This window comes from Gouania willdenowi, chromosome 15 (genome assembly GCF_900634775.1).
Source record: "Gouania willdenowi chromosome 15, fGouWil2.1, whole genome shotgun sequence".
In the NCBI taxonomy this organism is placed as follows: domain Eukaryota; kingdom Metazoa; phylum Chordata; class Actinopteri; order Blenniiformes; family Gobiesocidae; genus Gouania; species Gouania willdenowi.
Window position 1 is genome coordinate 33118058 of NC_041058.1, and position 19297 is coordinate 33137354.

Sequence of the window (19297 nt, forward strand, 5' to 3'; positions counted from 1 at the left end):
CATATCAAATAGCATTAGCAGAGTAAGTTATCCTCCTGCATTAGCTGTGACAGAAAAAAGCCTGCACAGCATCTGATGGACGTTCCCTCAGACAAAAGCGTAGCATACAGTATGTACTAGTGCAGAGAAACCGGAGTATCATCCAAGAATGCCACGAGAATCCTCCTGAAGGCAGGGCCACATAAATGGGCCACTGACACACTAAGTGTTCACAGAAATAATGCACAAAGCTGGAGCTGTTGTAAATGGGAAGTGCTTCAAATAAAAATGTGTCCCACTTAGGTTTCATAACAATGCAGGAATGCAGCCATTCGCCTCAATTAGCACGTCTAAATATAATCCACCTTTTCTAAGGATTCTGTAGGATGGAATATTTAGTATTTGGGTCAACAACACATTTAGTTTACTCAAAAAAGAGCAGAAAGTCAACACACACACACACACACACACACACACACACACACACACACACACACACACACACACACACACACACACACACACACACACACACACACACACACACACACACACTAAATGCTGGTCAGACTGAGGACACATCTGTCCGTTACAGACCCAGCGTGGGACTCCTCCAGCTGGCTGCGTTTCAACGTTTCACCCCCTGGGATTGGTTCTCCCACAGACCAAATATGGAAGAGACGGAGCTTACTCGTGCATGTCTACTTCCCCACACACACAAAGTCAAAGAAAAAAAATAAGTATTAGCCTTATGTGGTCACAAGATGAGTCACACTTAAGGCAGAGAGCGATCCATGGATGCTTTTCATCTACGTGTGAAGCTATGATCAGTGTGAAGATGGAGGAATATCCCTCTCTGCTCCCTCACCATGACAACAGATAGACTAAAGGTTACAGTATCTGTGCTTAATCCACTGAATCATCTTTTCTACAAGACAGACAGAGAGACTGAGCATCAGTGTGGATGGAGGTGGGGGAGGGGAGGAGGGGGGGATTTGTGCAGCGGCTGCAGTGAGAGAGAGAATTAAAAAAAAGATTTTAATATGTTTTTAAAATAGATTGTTATCGTGTTATCGTTGATGTTTGTTTGTGATTTAAACGACTACTTACCTCCCTTATTATTTGTGCAAGTGTTTAATGTGTAGGTCTTATAGATCAGTGTTTTTCAAATGGGGGTACGTCGCACTACATGGGGAGAGAGAGAGAGAGAGAGAGAGGGCAATTACCAAAGGAAAGCATTAAAAATATGGGGCTTTATAATGTTTTTTTTTAGTTAAAAATGATAATCATAATAACGATGATAGAACACCAAACTTCCGCGGCCTCCAGCGGGCGCAATTCAGCCCCTAACCAAAAACAAACCATATATTCAGATTCAGGGGAATAAGACGCGTCCGCTGGTGCCACATTTTCCATTAACACCAATTTTGTTTTTCGCCTTTAGCGGGCGCAGTTTTCACTTTACCCGGGAGGGATACACATATTCGGACTCGGGCAGCCGCTTTCACACTGCTCTCTCCCATACACACAGTAAAGAGGCGTTGCCCTTCCCGCGTGTGGGCGTGGTTCCAGTGCCTCTAACTGACACGCCCCCAGCATCTCAGAGCAGTGAGAAGTGCTTGTTTTTCCATGATTTTTATATACTTTTTTCATCTTTCAAATTTGGCTCAGTGGTTAATGACACATGTTTCTGTGGTGTGACAAACTTATAACACACATTTATTTCTGCTTTACACAGACTTTAAAGAAGCTCGATCAATCTCCCTTTACAGAGCGTATCGTCTCTCACTCTGAGTGACAGCTGTTAAATGTGCCATGTTTCAGCACCAAGGACAGTACAAAACTTTCAACTTTCAGAACACAAAAAGCCAAAATACAAAATAATTACAAACTTTCACACCACATGAAAATAAAATGTGTTCTTACTTTTGATTTGTCAAAACAGCCAAAAAAACAACCATGAAGAACTTTGTATCTTTACAACTTTTTTACATATTTCACAGCCGAGGCCTGCGTTGTCTTTCATAAACCTAGAGCAGCAGCTCATCTTAGCTTTGAACTGAGCCTCTGTATCTACATCAGAACTTTGACCATGGTCTCCTCTTCTCTCTGTCCCTGAGCCTCCTCATGTCTCCTGGATAGTTCTCCTCCTGTGTCCTGTCTGTTGGAGGCAGGTTCTCCTGCATTAGCATCATCGCTAAAGGTGCTGCTACTTGCTATGCTAACTGCTGCTACTTGCTACACTAACTGCTGTTACTCGCTACGCTAACTACTGCTACTCGCTGCGCTAACTGCTGCTACTCGCTACGCTAACTGCTGCTACTCGCTACGCTAACTGCTGCTACTCGCTACACTAACTACTGCTACTCGCTACGCTAACTGCTGCTACTCGCTACACTAACTACTGCTACTCGCTACGCTAACTACTGCTACTCGCTACGCTAACTGCTGTTACTCGCTACACTAACTACTGCTACTCGCTACACTAACTACTGCTACTCGCTACGCTAACTGCTGCTACTCGCTACGCTAACTGCTGCTACTCGCTACGCTAGCTGCTGCTACTCGCTACGCTAACTGCTGCTACTCGCTACGCTAACTACTGCTTCTCGCTACGCTAACTGCTGCTACTTGCTACACTAACTGCTGCTACTCGCTACACTAACTGCTTCTACTCGCTACGCTAACTGCTGCTACTGCTCTCCTCCGCGTTTCCACAGAAACAATCTTTACCTCAGGCTTAGCTTCACTTATTGGCCTAAAAAATCTCTTTAAATCAACTGATTTTGTTTTGTTTTTTTTTGCCATTTTCTACGTCTTCCAAGCTGACAAAGAAACTATTTTTGTGCAAAATCACACTTTAGACGTAGCGTGGGGGCGTGGCCTGACTTTGTTCTCTCTCTCACTCGTGCTCAGTTTTACATTCAGTTTTGTTTGTACAATGACATTTCCAGTGATTTCAACTCAATAAAAGACACAGCTGTCCAAATATATCATTACATAATGTAATCAAAGCAAATAAGGTGAATGAATAAATCATAAATGACATGCTGGATCCAATCAAATAAGTGCCTCTTAAAATTTGATCCTGCTCCTGCTCAAATTAAGCCCTGGCGGTTTGACCAGAAACAATAAAAACTATAGAAATAAATCTATTCAGGAGGCACTAAATACTGTTTCATTGTAATTTAGATAATGGGATTCTTTAAAATGTGTATTATCACTCATTCATTCTATCATTATCTCTTATAAGTTGTTTTTTTCACAGTATTCTGAGCAAACAGTTGTAGTCAGACAAAGGGGGTGGTACTTGGATTAGAAATAGGAGAAAAGGGGGTACTTGAGCCAAAAAAAGTTTGAGAACCACTGCTATAGCTGCAGTCTTCCTTTGTGTTTTAATTCTATCAGTAAGACTTAGGACTATATCACGTGTATCCATCACCTCCGTCTGCCGTGGCCTGTCCTTTCATTGAGGATCCAGTGATTCATGAGAACGAAGCCCTTATTATAGGTAGAGAGGGACAGAGTAGACCCTTAAAGTGTAAGCACACCCTAAAAACACTTTTTTCTGCTGAATACATAATGATTAGTAAGGGTGCAAGAAAAATTGATTTTGTGATATACCATTTTATTTGAAACTCTTATTTCCTGACAATAACAGCCTCCTTCTTATCAAAGCACCTCTCCTTCCATTTCTACTGGTAAGTATTGGAAAAAGTTCAGTTAGTAACTGATTCCCACTATGTTGAGCAGGCCTGACCTCAGCAATGACTTCTTGCATCATTGCATGAAGGCACTTCAATAGACATGTTCAGAATGTGTTCACATGTACAGTTTCTTACTATGTGCACCAGTATCTGCTCTCCTGTAGGATGGATTGGCCAGCGCCTCATCGTACAGACACTTGGCTTCGTCCAACTGACCGCGGAGTTCAGCCAGACGGCCGCGCTGCAGAAGCACAGAGTGTGAGTTGGGGAAGATGGCGCTGGCCTCAGCGATGCAGAACTGGGCCTCCTTCAACCGGCCGTCTGCCATGAACAGCTCCCCTAAAAGAGGGGAAGAGCGAGATAGAGGGAGGTAGAGAGAGAATATAGGGAGGTAGAGAGAGATAGAGGGAGGTAGAGAGAGAACAGAGGGAGGTAGAGAGAGAATAGAAGGAGTTAGAGAGAGAATAGAGGGAGGTAGAGAGAGAACAGAGGATAGAGAAGAATAGAGGATAGAGACATAGGGAGGTAAGAGAGAATAGAGTGAGGTAGAGGAGAACAGAGGAGAAAGAGGTGAAACAGGTCAGTCCCAAAAATTAAGTTTTCATGAAATCTTGATAGTCTGATTAGGGATGGGAATTGATAAGAATTTAGCCATTTCTGATTCCATTATCGATACTGCTTATCAATTTGATTCCTTACCGATTCTCTTCTCGATTCCTTATTGATTGTCATTGCGTGAGGGAATGAAATAATACACATGAATTTGTTTGCTTTAACTCTTTATTATATTATCTTTATCTCTTTAATTTCCTGCAGGTATATCAGCTCTCTTTTATCCACCAGGTATAGATTGTTTTCACGGATAGTAATATATACAAAGCGCTATATAAAAATTGATTACATTATTATTATTATTACAACATATGACACATTTTGGCTACAACATTTGAGAATATTTACAGTGCTCCTTTTGAACTTGAACAACTTGATCCAAAACTAATTCAGACATAAAACAAATAATTCTTCTGTAAAAAAAGAACATATTAACCAAAAGTACAGCTGCACTATTTGTTATGTATTTAAACGGTAAAGCTTTAGTTTAATCTTTGTTTACATTTCTATAAATGGGACCTTCAGAGACGCCGTCCCCATTGTTTACATGTGATGTCATCAGCCGTGTGTGTGTGTGTGTGTACATGTGAAAAGAGCAAACTAATGACAAAGATCAGTATACCAGTCCGTCTCCCGTGTCTGATTACTTGTTATGAGGACATACAGTAAACTTGGTGACGAGGTGGTGTGTTCTTGCTGAAGTTTGTTGTTTTTGGAAGAAAAATGTGTGCAAGAAGCAACTTTAGCGCGAGTGTACAGAACCAGGAAGTGACTAGTGTAGCAACAGAGACGCTACAACACACAGCACAGAGGACAGCACAGCTGCAGGTGGAGGAGCTGGATTCTCCGTGGTGGACAGCAAGAAACTATATGGTGGGAGGAGCTTCACTTGGTGCTAGCATAAACATAATATACAGGACCTGGAGGAGTTTATAGTTACATATTGCGACGTAAGAGGAACCGATAAGCGGAATTGAAATACAAGCAAACATTACTGGGTTCTCAGAAAAAAACCGTTTTTTTTGGTTCTCATCCCTAAGTCTGATACAGTAAAGATAACACGTGTGTAGTGCGAAGAGATACCAGTTATAAAAGCACTTTCTACATACAAACATTTCATGGTTTCACTTTAATTAGATGGTAAGATAATATGGAAGGCTAGCAGTAACTTAAAGGTGACATATTATCAACGATCAACTTTATCACGAGGTAACTTAAGTGTCCACCGGCACACAAAATGTGAATAAGACCATCCAGTCGTTTGTTTGTGGTCTTACTACACAGAGTAAATTGCTCAGTTTCAAATTTTTGGAGTTTGTGACGTCACAAGCTAAGACAATACACTCCCCTCTGCTGGTAACTCCACCCATGGACTCCACCCCCAAAACTGATCTATCGCCTCGTGTCACTGATGTGATGTGTTTGTGACACAATCAACGCAGCGGTTGAAACATAACCACTGATTATCACCTTAAATGCACGATTCCTGTCGTTAGAAACGCAGAGGAGGAGAAAGTGAGTGCATGAAGCCAGGTGACAGGGGAGAGAGAGAGAGCTGAACACTTCTCCAGCACTTATCATTAACAGCTCCGCTTTTACAGTGTAAATGATCAACTTACGGAGTTACTAAAGGATGAGTTACTCACCCTGTAGGCTTGTGTCACACACACTGATAGATGTGGTACTTTTAAAGTTAAAGTTTTAAAGTTAGGGAGGAAGTGACAGATGGAAAAGGAATGCTAGGATTGGATGGATGGATGGATGGATGGATGGATGGATGAATAGATGGATGGATGGATGGATGGATGGATGGATGGATGAATAGATGAATGGATGGATGGATGGATGAATAGATGGATGAATAGATGGATGGATGATTGGATGGATGGATGAATGAATGGATGGATGGATGGATGGATGGATGAATAGATGGATGGATGGATGGATGGATGGATGGGGGAAATGGGACCACACCGTTTGACTCCCACGTCATGTAACAGCAGGAGGCCAGGTCAACCATAGAGCTCATGTTCTTATGCTTTGAGTATGGGTGGTGAATCAATGGAATAAATTGTAGCTGTGGCTACAACAATAGCTTACCACCAACATGTGGAGTGAAAGAATAATGCAATGAAATGTAAAGTGCTTTGAGTGTCTCTTCAAAGCACTTCATAAAATCCATGCATTATTATTATATTCCATTAATGCTCCACTCGTAAGGCAGAAGGTTTGACATTTTCCAGAGGTGAAAGTAATGGATTTCAAAGTACTCACATTACTGTAATTGAGTTGCTTTTTATGGGTACTTGTGCTTTTTTGTGTATATTTCTAAATCAGTATTTTTACTTGTACTTAAGTATGTTTCAAAAGAATTAATTCATTATATTTCTACACTCAACCATTACTGAGCAAATTATTATTATTTGTTTTAATATGATCAACAGACATTGTGAAACTACAAAAAATTTAACGACCAGACAGCAATCAAACGCATCACATCATCGTCGACCAATCAGATTAAAGGTAATGCACCAAAACGTCATTGAATGCTGGTGATTTTCTCAGTTTTAGAGTTCATAAATATAGCTACATTTACAGCCTGATAATTTGTTTTATTTTGAATTGAAATCATTGGTGTTATTCATTTTTTTTTTTTTAAAGAATTGTACATTTTGGCACTTTTATTTTATACGGATGCCTTTGTGGAAAATAAATCAAAACTTCCAATTGTGCAAGATTTGGTCTCTTTCTTTTTAATTTTATACATGAGATTGTTTACTGTATGCAAGGGAAACAAGATTTGTTACCAAAAATAAACAATAAAGTATTTTATGTATGACTTACTTGCACTTGTACTTGAGTACAGTACAGTTTTCAATCAAGTACCAATACTTCTACTTCTAGAATATATCAGAACTCTTTACACCTTTCGAATTTTCTCAACAAAAACCCACCCAAGTGTCATTCTACATCTACATATATGCTATTATGGAGGATATTTTGCTACATGTAGCTCAGACACTCACGTGGCGGTCGTAAAAATGCGAAAATTCAAGTTTCCCACACATTTTTAAACACTTCACAAGTGATGGCCCGCCCTACCAGCCTGAAGCCAGATGCGTTCCAGGGTGGTCCAGATGTAGGTGGGGCCCTGACGTCGTGTGGAGCTGATGTCTGACACCCTCAGACAGCGCCGCCTCCAGGCGGGACGCTGCCAGCGAAGAGGGACTCTGAGAACCTGCAAGGAGTAAAGTTTCACATGGTTGGGCCTCCAATTTTCCCTGATAGTGGAAAATATGCAGAAAAAATGGAATTCACATTGTGTGACAGAAAAATTTATTTAAAATCAGGTCCCCAACGTGACACAGCAATGACTCACATGCATGTTTTTGGACAATGTTACACATTTTCATGCTATTTTTTTTCTCCTTGATAACGATTACTGGAATGTCTAGAACAAGGGAGTCAAACTCATTTTAGTTCAGGGGCCTCATATCGAGCAGTTTGATCCCAAGTGGGCCCCAGATTATAGGCAGGAAAACAATTCTTATTTAATTGGGATAGATTTTGTGGAATAAATTAAGGAAATTGTAGGATTTAGAAAAATTTAGTTATATCACAATTTGTCTGCCATCATGAGATATAACATGGATAAACTGTGAGACCCTGCAAATATTGTGAATTTGTACTGAATTTGTATTGGAGGCACTGAAATTTCAACAAGTAATATATTTAGATAATATTTAAATTTATTGTTATTTTACTTTGTCCTGCGGGCCGGATTAGATGCTTTAAAGGCCGGATATCAAACAAAGGACAATATCACACAATTCTATGGGATTTTTCCCGTCAAAAGCGGTGTTAAGTTCTCGTGATTTCAGCAAAATCTTCCTGATATCTAAAATATTACACAATTCCCATGAAACTTTACAATATTAGCAAGGGTTTACGTTTTCCCCACTCAAATCATTCCACAAAATGTCCCCAAATTACACGAAAATTTATCACAAATCAATTAAATGGAAAGTTTAGATCAGCATGGACTGATATCTGTCACTTATTACATATTCTATCATTTGTTTATACGTGAAAGTGCAAACTAGATCACAATAATTATTAAATTACTTTTTCCACCTAAAATCTGTAGCCCACTTAAAGCAGAACTAAGTAACAGTAGGGCTCCCCCTAAAGGTCACTGTGTAAACACTCCTCACCCCCCGCCGCCTGCCCCACCCCACAGCTACATCGTACCTTTGCTCTCCCAAGACAGTAGCAACCGATCACTGAAAAATCCTAATACAACAGTGACACTAAGGGTGCTTTCACACATATAGTCCCATGTGACCATGTGACCAGTATGAGGAAGAGAGACAAGTAGAATAAATGAATGATGAGGGAGTAGTAATACGGAAGGAAGTGTGGAATGTGCGTGTGTGTGTTTGTTTGGTGCTGACCAGCTCTATCTATCCATCTAGATGAATAGATGAATGTATAGATAGATGAAATGATATTTGTGTGTGTGCTGCCTGATGAAGCACTGGGTTGTGAGTGTGTGTGCGTGCCTGTTGCCGCAACGTGTGTGATTGTGGTGTGTTGCTGCTGAGCTGTCACTGCATGGAGTTGCTCCGTTCCTCAGACAAGGTCTTCTTTGCCTTTTTTTTCTGGCTCCGCCCTGATATAAGTTTGAGAAAAGTGAATTTGTAGACAACCGTGTGCAAGCCACAGGGCTGGTCATAATCTAGCATTAGTTTGTATTGGGCTGCCGTAAAGCAGTACATCTTGCCACCGGGTTGAAGGCAGGAAAGTTGTAAGTGTGGTTTTCTGGCCAGAGACAGCAGGGGGGATGAAAGACCCCCAATTACCCCATAACCACTTGTAGAACCCTCACAGGGACTATGAGAAAAAGTTACTTAGTTCTGCTTTAAGATAAACTGCTACGTATTTGGCCCCCAAACTAAAATAAGTTTGACACCCTTGATCTACAGCATTTAAAATATGAAATTAATAACAGTAGTTGACTCTATTAACCTTTTTAGCATGTTTGGTGTTATTTTGTTAAGCTTAATAACCAGTAAAGTAAAAAAAATCTAAACTGGAAAAGATGATGAAACGTACACGTAACGTGAAGTGGAAATGAGTAAACTCTGGAACACAATTGAGGAAATTTGAACACAACGACTTGTGTAAGTGGACGAAAACAGTCTTTAAAACATGAGATAATGTGAAAACATCAGATTTTCATACTTAAAAAAACATGACAGAACTCATGGTGAAAGCAAAGGGAATAGCACATAAGGAAAGCTACTGATGCTAATCACTTTTTAAAGCCCTGACAGCTAAATAAAGAGTGATGCTTGGTCCTGTTGGACTGGTGGAAGTGTGGAGAGATATTCAAACGGCACATCTGCTTTCCAAAATCAGGTTAGAGGAAAGCAAGCAGGGCTTTAATCCGGAACGGGTCAAACGGTGGAGGATTTAGTCTGACCTACAAATTCCCCTGTCTCTCTGCTATTTACCTGCAGCGATGTGTTTAACTCTTAACAATCCATTAAAATAGTGAATATTCACACTGGCCCAGTGACTGGCTTATTCTAAGGACACAAACAGGAAAACAGACCAATGGAGGCATCCTGGAAGTCTGGCAGCGTGAGGTGGATGGAGGGTTTCCTGGGCCCAGGATTGACCTCCACTCGCTCAGCCATGGGAATACTGCTGCTGTCATCTGTCTCACTGGAACCACAATAACATGGACATGAATAAATGGACAACAGAATTACAGATAAATACAGAATATTACTGGAAAATGCACAAAAGGACAACAAAAATACTGAAAAGAACAACAAGTGTTGTAAAAATACAGCAAAATTTCACAAAATCAAACCAAAGGACGTCAAAAAATTTCAAAAGGACGACAAAGTTACATAAAACTACAAAAAATTACAGGAAAATATACAAAAGAACAATTAAATTAAATAACAGGACACAGAAATAAACAAAAATAGACACACAGACAACAAGAGTAACAGGGAAATACACAAAGGACAACAAAAAACACACACAAGAATAACAAAGATACAGAAAATTACAAAAAAATATACAAAAGGACAACAAAAAGTATAGAAAAATACAGGAAGTTACAAGAATGAAAATACAAAAAAATTTTGAAAAATATACAAAAGGACAACAAAAATACAACAAAAATACACAAAGAACAACATAAAGTATAGAAAAATACAGAAAGTTAGAAAAATACACCAAATGACTACAGAAATATACAAAAGGACAACAGAATGACAGAAAAACAGACCAAAGAAAAAAACACAAAAGGACAACAGAAAACAGCAAATAATACACAAAATGGCTCCATAAAATAAAAACAATTACAGAAAAACACACAAAACGACAACAACAAATACACAAAAATATATTCAATTTGTGGCACCCAGATCAGACAATATCTGTAACTGTATTTTTGTTTGTTTTTCTTTCTTTTATTAAAAAGAATGACGTGTATAGGCTGTTTGGAGCCAGGCATCATGTTTGTGCTAAGCTATCACATTTGTCCTTAGCTATCACGTTTGTCCTAAGCTATCACATTTGTGCTAAGCTATCATGTTTGTGCTAAGCTATCACGTTTGTGCTAAGCTATCACGTTTGTGCTAAGCTATCACGTTTGTCCTAAGCTATCACGTTTGTCCTAAGCTATCACATTTGTGCTAAGCATTCATGTTTGTGCTAAGCTATCACGTTTGTCCTAAGCTATCACATTTGTGCTATGCTATCACGTTTATGCTAAGCTATCATGTTTGTGCTAAGCTATCACGTTTGTGCTAAGCAATCACGTTTATGCTAAGATATCAAGTTTGTTCCTGGATTTACTTAGCTTCTATAGCATGTCCCGTGTCCCAGGAGCTGGCGGTGTTGTGCCAAAGTCTGTGACCTGAAAAAATCTGTGACCGCTGCAGCTTCTCGGCGATAGAGAAGAAGAATGCTACGTCAACTGCATAAACCTCTTCGTAGCTATTAAGGAGCCATTTACTCCCCCTTAAACATGACCCTCCGGTGGGTGTAGTAAATGCTGACTGGAGAATAATTACAAACGTGTTTAAGGGGGAGTAAATGTCCGCCGAGAAGCCGCAGGGATTGGAACTGTCGCCACCGACACTCGGCTTGCCACTTGGCTCGGCTTCGGCTCTTGGTGACGTCATCGACTAGTCGATGTCGACTCGACTAGTATGCACATAAAGTCGACCTTTAGAATTATGAAGTCGTTGAAACCTCTAGCACCCACTGGTGCTAAGCTATCATGTTTGTGCTAAGCTATCACGTTGAAACAGATTTAGTGCTTACTAAATGATGACTAACCCATACTCACCTGGAGCGACTGACATCATAGCGGATTTGCCAAAGTTTGCAGCATCTCCTCGCAGATGTGCAGGGCCACAGCGGGGCAGTGCACCACTTCCTCAAGCTTCACCTTCGTAAACAGCAAACTGATAAAGAAAGATTACTCACTGTCATCAGATAGAAACTTCATTTCCTCACATTCTTAAATAGCTCAAACTTTGAACAGTATTCTGACTCTGGAGCAGTTTGAAAAATAAATAAATTCCAATCTCTCATCTTTGGAAAAAATAAAAAAAATGAATATCTCAGTTTGTAATGAGCCGATCTTTCTGAAATTTGACTCAGTTATGTTTGGTTGGTTTGTCAATTCTCCTACTGAGTGTCATCGGGATCAGAAGCAGATTGTGCGTTTCATTGTGATTATTGTAAAATATGGGTGTGTCCATACCAAGGTTGGGGTCAATTATAATTGTAATGGCGTCACTGATAATTAATTACAATTATGGGATAATTGTAATTTTGAAAATTTGATGCTGTCATAATCGTAATTGAATTGTAATCAAGTTCATATAAATGACTTTGTAAAAATTGTAAATCATAATTCACGCAAAATTGTGGAACCATTCTATATACAGTTCAACACATATGAAGTTAATAATAATTCAAATGTGTTTCATATCAAGCTTTCCAACATCTTACCATTAAAAAATATTAAAAGGTATATTTTAATTAATTAGGAAGCCTGACAAGGAAACCAGTAGATATGAAATAAATTAGATCATAGATATTGTGTTATCATAAGAGATGCTAAAAGAAAGTTAACATAAGAGGAAGGTTTATTTTCATTAGGTTATTTATTTCAGGTTCAGTAATTGGGATTAATTGTGGTTGAACTTAAGTAATTGAGAACATGATTGTAATTGACTTTCTAAGGATACAAAATAATTGTAATTTAGTTGTAATCAGAAAACATGCTGGTAACTATAATCCTAATTGAATTGTAATTGAAGACATATTTGAAACTGAAAAATGTAATTGATCCCAAACATTGTCCATACATTGTGACCAACTGTGTGGTTATTAATGGGGATATACATGATGATCATTGCACCATGATACCTTGTTTTGTGTATTTTTCTGTCATTTTGGCTGTTGATTTGTGTTTTTTTTTAATGTCATTTTGTATATTTTTAATGTTTTATGCACTTTTTTGATTTATTTATTTGTAGTCATCTTGTGTGTTTTTAGAGTAATTCTGTGCATTTCTTCTGTCCTTTTTGTGTATTTTTGTATGCTTTTTGGAGTGATTTTGCACATTAACATTGAGGGCCACACATAACTAGTTGTCCATGTCTGCACTGGGCTCTTTACCTTAATCCCTTTACCTGTCTATACTTTGTTGTCAATGTTGTTGCTACAGATGTGAAAAACAATTCTTATTTAATTGGGATACATTTTGTGGAATAAATTAAGGAAATTGTAGGATTTTAGAAAAATGTTGTTATTTCAACAATTTGAGATGAAAACTGTCTGCCATCATGAGATATAAACATGGATAAACTGTGAGACCTGCAAATATTGTGAATTTGTACTGAATTTGTATTGGAGGCACAGAGATTTCAACAAGTAATATATTTAGATAATATTTAAATGTATTGTTATTTTACTTTCTCCTGCGGCCCGGATTAGATGCTTTAAAAGGCCAGATTTTGCACCCAGGCCTGGAGTTTAACACATGTGGTCGAGAAAGTGTGAAAAACTCAAAAATCTTCTGCTACATGTTAAGGTTTGATCAGGGATGATGTTATCCTGTGACTGAAAACGAATGCAGAGCTTCATATGAAGTGGGTTTTCAATGTGTTGGTTCACATTATTATGACTAAATTCAAATGTGAAAAAGCTCTGGTACAAAGACATGTTTAGCTGATAGTGTATTAGCTGAAATGGTGATCAGTTTACCTGGTGACACATCACAGCAGAAACATCTCCACTCACATGGCTATGTGGGATTTCGTGCAAAACGTGAGGGTGATTCTTCGGTTTGCGGTAATTATAGGTTTCACAAATAATGTTTTGGGACAATATCACACAATTCTATGGGATTTTTCCCGTCAAAAGCGGTGTTAAGTTCTCGTGATTTCAACAAAATCTTCCTGATATCTAAAATATTACACAATTCCAATGAAACTTTACAATATTAGCAAGGTTTACATTTTCCCCACTCTTATATCACATGATGGCTGTCATTTTTAATCGTAAAATGTTAAAATAACTAATTAAAAAAAAAAAAATGGACTGATATCTGTCACTTATTACATATTCTATCATTTGTTTATACGTGAAAGTGCAAACTAGATCACAATAATTATTAAATTACTCATTTTTCCACCTAAAATCTGTAGCCCACTTAAAGCAGAACTAAGTAACAGTAGGGCTCCCCCTAAAGGTCACTGTTGTAAACACTCCTCCCAAGACAGTAGCAACCGATCACTGAAAAATCCTAATACAACAGTGACACTAAGGGTGCTTTCACACATATAGTCCCATGTGACCATGTGACCAGTATGAGGAAGAGAGACAAGTAGAATAAATGAATGATGAGGGAGTAATACGGAAGGAAGTGTGGAAATGTGCGTGTGTGTGTTTGTTTGTGTGCTGACCAAGCAGCTCTAAGGATGGATAGATGGATAGATGAATAGATAGATGTATAGATAGATGAAATGATATTTGTGTGTGTGCTGCCTGATGAAGCACTGGGTTGTGAGTGTGTGTGCGTGCCTGTTGCCACAACGTGTGTGATTGCGGTGTGTTGCTGCTGAGCTGTCACTGCATAGAGTTGCTCCGTTCCTCAGACAAAGGTCTTCTCTGCCTTTTTTTTCTGGCTCCGCCCTGATATAAGTTTGAGAAAAGTGAATTTGTAGACAACCGTGTGCAGCCACAGGGCTGGTCATAATCTAGCATTAGTTTGTATTGGGCTGCCGTAAAGCAGTACGTCTTGTTCACCTACTGTACATCCAAACTTTGGATTTAAAATCCAAAAGGTTGTTTACTGCAAAACATTGGTTTTATTATTGTGATACATTCCCTAGTTTAAAAACTGACAATTTATTACCACACAATTGACATGTTTTACTTTGTAATCTTGAAAAATTATTATTATTATTATTATTATTATTATTATTATTATTATTATTATTATTATTATTATTATTATTATTATTATTTATTAGCATACATAAAGTCTTTCAAAATTGTAATTTTTTTCTTTGTAATCTTGGAAAATTATTATTATTATTATTATTACAATTTATTAGTCAAGGAAAGTCCTTTAAAATTCTATTTTTTTACATTGTCATCTTGAAAAATTATTACTATTACAATTTATTAGCACAAGTTAAGTCTTTCAAAATCCCCATTTTTGCTTTTTAATCTTTAAAAAATATTATCATTATTATTATTCAATAGATTCCCTTGCTTGTGAATATTATAAAAAAAACAATCCAGTTAACTCCACAAAATGTCCTGATTTTGATGAATAATGCATTTCAAAGAGCTTTCAGTGGTAGACGAGCAGGATCACAGACTGTCCCAATGTGATTGACTCTTACATGGAAAGAGCTTTGAACCCATCAACATCTTTAAAATGCTCACTAAGTGTTGTGATCAATGCACAGTGAGTGTCACCAAGAGTGTGTGTCTGCGTGTGTGTGTCGCTGTGGTGAAAGGATGATGATGAGGAGTGTTTCCGCTCAGCCTTTTTAGTCCAAGACAACTGGTTAAGTGATGTGTGTGTGTGTGTGTGTGTGTGTGTGTGTGTGTGTGTGTGTGTGTGTGTGTGTGTGTGTGTGTGTGTGTGTGTGTGTGAGAGTTAATTGCCAGAAGGGGCTCTCAGAGGATGCAGTCTGTCATGAGCATCACTCATCCGTGAGGAGAGAGCGTCCCTCTGTTATTCTGAGCTCTCTGTCACAGGCTGGTGTTGGAGGTGTTGGAATGAGGAAACAGTAACAGTAGGAATAATGAAACAGTAACAGTAGGAATAATGAAACAGTAACAGTAGGAATAATAATGAAACAGTAACAGTAGGAATAATGAAACAGTAACAGTAGGAATAATGAAACAGTAACAGTAGGAATAATGATGAAACAGTAACAGTAGGAATAATAATGAAACAGTAACAGTAGGAATAATGATGAAACAGTAACAGTAGGAATAATGAAACAGTAACAGTAGGAATAATAATGAAACAGTAACAGTAGGAATAATGAAACAGTAACAGTAGGAATAATAATGAAACAGTAACAGTAGGAATAATGAAACAGTAACAGTAGGAATAATAATGAAACAGTAACAGTAGGAATAATGAAACAGTAACAGTAGGAATAATGAAACAGTAACAGTAGGAATAATGAAACAGTAACAGTAGAAATAATAATGAAACAGTAACAGTAGGAATAATAATGAAACAGTAACAGTAGGAATAATAATGAAACAGTAACAGTAGGAATAACAAAAAATTAACAACTCAAAAAGTGTAAAAGTTACAAGCATAAATCTTGAGAAATTTCTGAATGTTTTCATAGCTTTGTGAAAATCTGACAAAAGGAGGCGTTAACGACCGACGGAAGAAAAAAACGTATTACTGAAAAACAATACACAAAATCACTCCAAGGGCCTGTACTACGAAGCTGGATTTAATCTTATCGTGCTAACTTCTGGAATTTTTTGGGTGTGTCCTGTAGTACGACGCTGGCTAACTTCTTCCTGGGTTAAATCACCATGGTAACTTAGGCTGATTGCCTAACCTGGTCTGGACCAGGTTATGAAGTGGATCAGATCTGAGTTAGTACTAAAGTACCGCTTCCTGACCAATCAGTTCTCTTGTAAAATGAGCAGTTCATTGTTAGATGATCCTGGTTGGTGCAGATCTGACAGCTGAGTTTAGCAAAGAAAGATTATCAATGGATAAATTAATCATTTCATTTACTTATGACAACATTTAGGAAAGATATATACATCTGATGGACTGATCTACAGTCAGCTGATGAAGCCTGTGCAGTGACACTCTCTGTATGTACTGATGGATCAACTCATTCATTCATACATACAGTACATGCATATGCTATAGTGACGCTGACAGTGAAACAATGTGCTCTCATCTCAGTGTGTGTGTGATAAATTGAGGACGACTACCTGAATAGAAACATGTCTGTGCTGTAATAAAGTGAAAGTGATCAGAGCACTGTCCGTTTATCATCCCATGGATTAATAATGATCATCTCACGCTTTTTTACACATTAGTGTTCTTTTCTTCCTGATTTTTCTGCAGCAACATTGTTGTTTTTGGTCTGAATTATGGATTTGAATTCTTCATATTTTTTATTCAGTAAACAACTTTGCATATGCCTTAGCTTCCTGTAATTTGATCAGCTTTGCACTATGTACATGTACACTAATAATTAGTGACATATACTGTATGCATTGGTTCTTGGGTGACACGCTCTTGAAATCAGAAAAAACTACTTTTTTTTACTATTTTTATTGGCCCATAACTGCATCTGGGAATGTAAGAAAAACTGATCTCTGTTTTAATTTATAGTATAAAGATTACTCTTTCTTTAGGTTATTTTACATGAGGCCATTGTAGCTTGGCTCTTTGTTTTATAATCAAAAGCAAAAAGCAAAAGCCCAGTTTTTTGGAAATTGTGCAAGAAAGACTTTGTTGATCACTGGAGCTCTTCTTGCCTCTGCTACTGCCTCAATGCTAAACATGTAGCAGCTAGCACGGGCACTCGGAAAGTGCTAGCTGCAACATGCTCCGAGCAGGCAGTGTCTCCAATCTACACTGGACAAGATGACAGGGTTCAGAGACATGGCATTTGTCACTTTTTGTATAAGAAAAAAAACAATTAATCATCTGCTGAACTGAATGTCTCCCATACAGTGAAATGTAGCAACGTTCAGGAATAAGAAACAAAGTGGAGGAGAATGCTGAACTGAAAAAACACTTCCAACCAAATTGACATTAGTGATGAGCAGCCGTTCACAAAGCAGGGGGTGATGTTTAATGCACAGCTTCAGATGAAGCAATGAGTTGAAATCGTCTTTATTCACGCATCAAATCCAGCGACATCGTTTCACCCTCGTACCTCACAACACTTCATACCAGGGTCGGGGTCAATTATAATTGTAATCGCGTAATTGATAATTACCTTTAGTAATTGAGAACATAATTGTCAATGACTTGTGAGGATAAGAATTATTGTGAAAAAATGCTTGTAACGGCAATCGAACATAAGTAATTAAAAACGTAATTGTAACCGAAAAACATAATTGACCCCAACCCTGTTTATAGCGTTCAGCGGGTCACTAAGGCAGTCATTTTGCCTTCCTCCTGGGGATGAGCGCTAACAGTGTGCTTCAAGGACGAGGAGGAAGGCAGTGAGCAAATAACCACACACACACACACACACACACACACACACACAGCAGTGGCCAACGCAGAGCGGCGAGCAGCAGCGGCGTAAACTCAGAGCAAAAATAGCAACAAAAAAAATGTTCTGTCCACAAAGCTGTGCATGCACAGCATTAGTCACTCACCGCTCTCACAGTTAAGTGAAGCCTATTCTCTGCAAACACACACACGCACACACACACGCACGCACACAAGCACACACACAGGTTCATCTTCTACTTGGATTAAGTAGAAACACAAGCAGGTCAACACAAGAATGGGACAGGCATTAAGCAAGCTAGCTTTGTGCACGAGTAAGACACTGTGTGCACGGGCTACACTTAGACAGATGTACACACACACATGCACACAGCACACACAGCATACACACATACACACTTTTAGGCGAATGCAAAATCATCATAGGCTGAGATAAGACAATTCCTTTAGTACAAAGTGTGAAGCCAGACACACACACACACACGCACAAGCACGCACACACACACACACACACACACACACACACACACACACACACGCACGCACGCACGCACGCACGCACACACACACACACACAGTTGCAGAATCCCGTTTTGCATTGAAATGTGTGCCTGTTTAGAGAGAGTGAAGGAGGAAAACAGGAAGTGGGAAAAGGAGACGTGAGGGAGGAAGTTAATGTTACTCTGCAGCAGCTAACGAGGATCACACACATGCATGCACACACATACGCACACAAGCTGCAGCACACAGACGTGCATGTGCAAGATGCTGCTGCACACAAACAGACAGAGAGACACGAGTGCTTTGATGTGAGCTGCTCCATCACACATTCAAGGCTAATGATATTCAATGAGCTTGTTAGTGAGAAAACACCACACACACACTCACACACACACACACACACACACACACACACACACACACACACACACACACACACACACACACACACACACACACACACACACACACACACACTGCTGTTTCTCTCCATCATCTGCTCAGTCAGTTAGCTCAATCACTGTAATATTTGTTGTTAAAGGGGCAGTATTATGAAAAATCACTGTCTAATGGTTCTGCTACAGTGATATACATCCCTTTAGCCTCGTTCAGAGGGACAGAGTTAAAAAAGTTTCCACCCTTCCTTGTTATCCACATTTTGTAAAGAAGAAACTCCTCCTCATAATCCTGGCTCCTCCTA

General features: G+C 38.8%; 1 protein-coding gene across 1 annotated transcript in view; it reads right to left on the reverse strand.

The window, feature by feature from the left end:
• LOC114476594 (tetratricopeptide repeat protein 7A-like) overlaps positions 1-19297 on the reverse strand; it is a 98675-nt gene that overhangs the window by 16907 nt on the left and 62471 nt on the right. Inside the window, 7 exon segments of the mRNA XM_028468327.1 lie at positions 3822-3857; positions 3859-4025; positions 7401-7479; positions 7481-7536; positions 9916-10028; positions 11674-11708; positions 11710-11791. Coding sequence (XP_028324128.1) covers positions 3822-3857; positions 3859-4025; positions 7401-7479; positions 7481-7536; positions 9916-10028; positions 11674-11708; positions 11710-11791 — 568 coding nt within the window.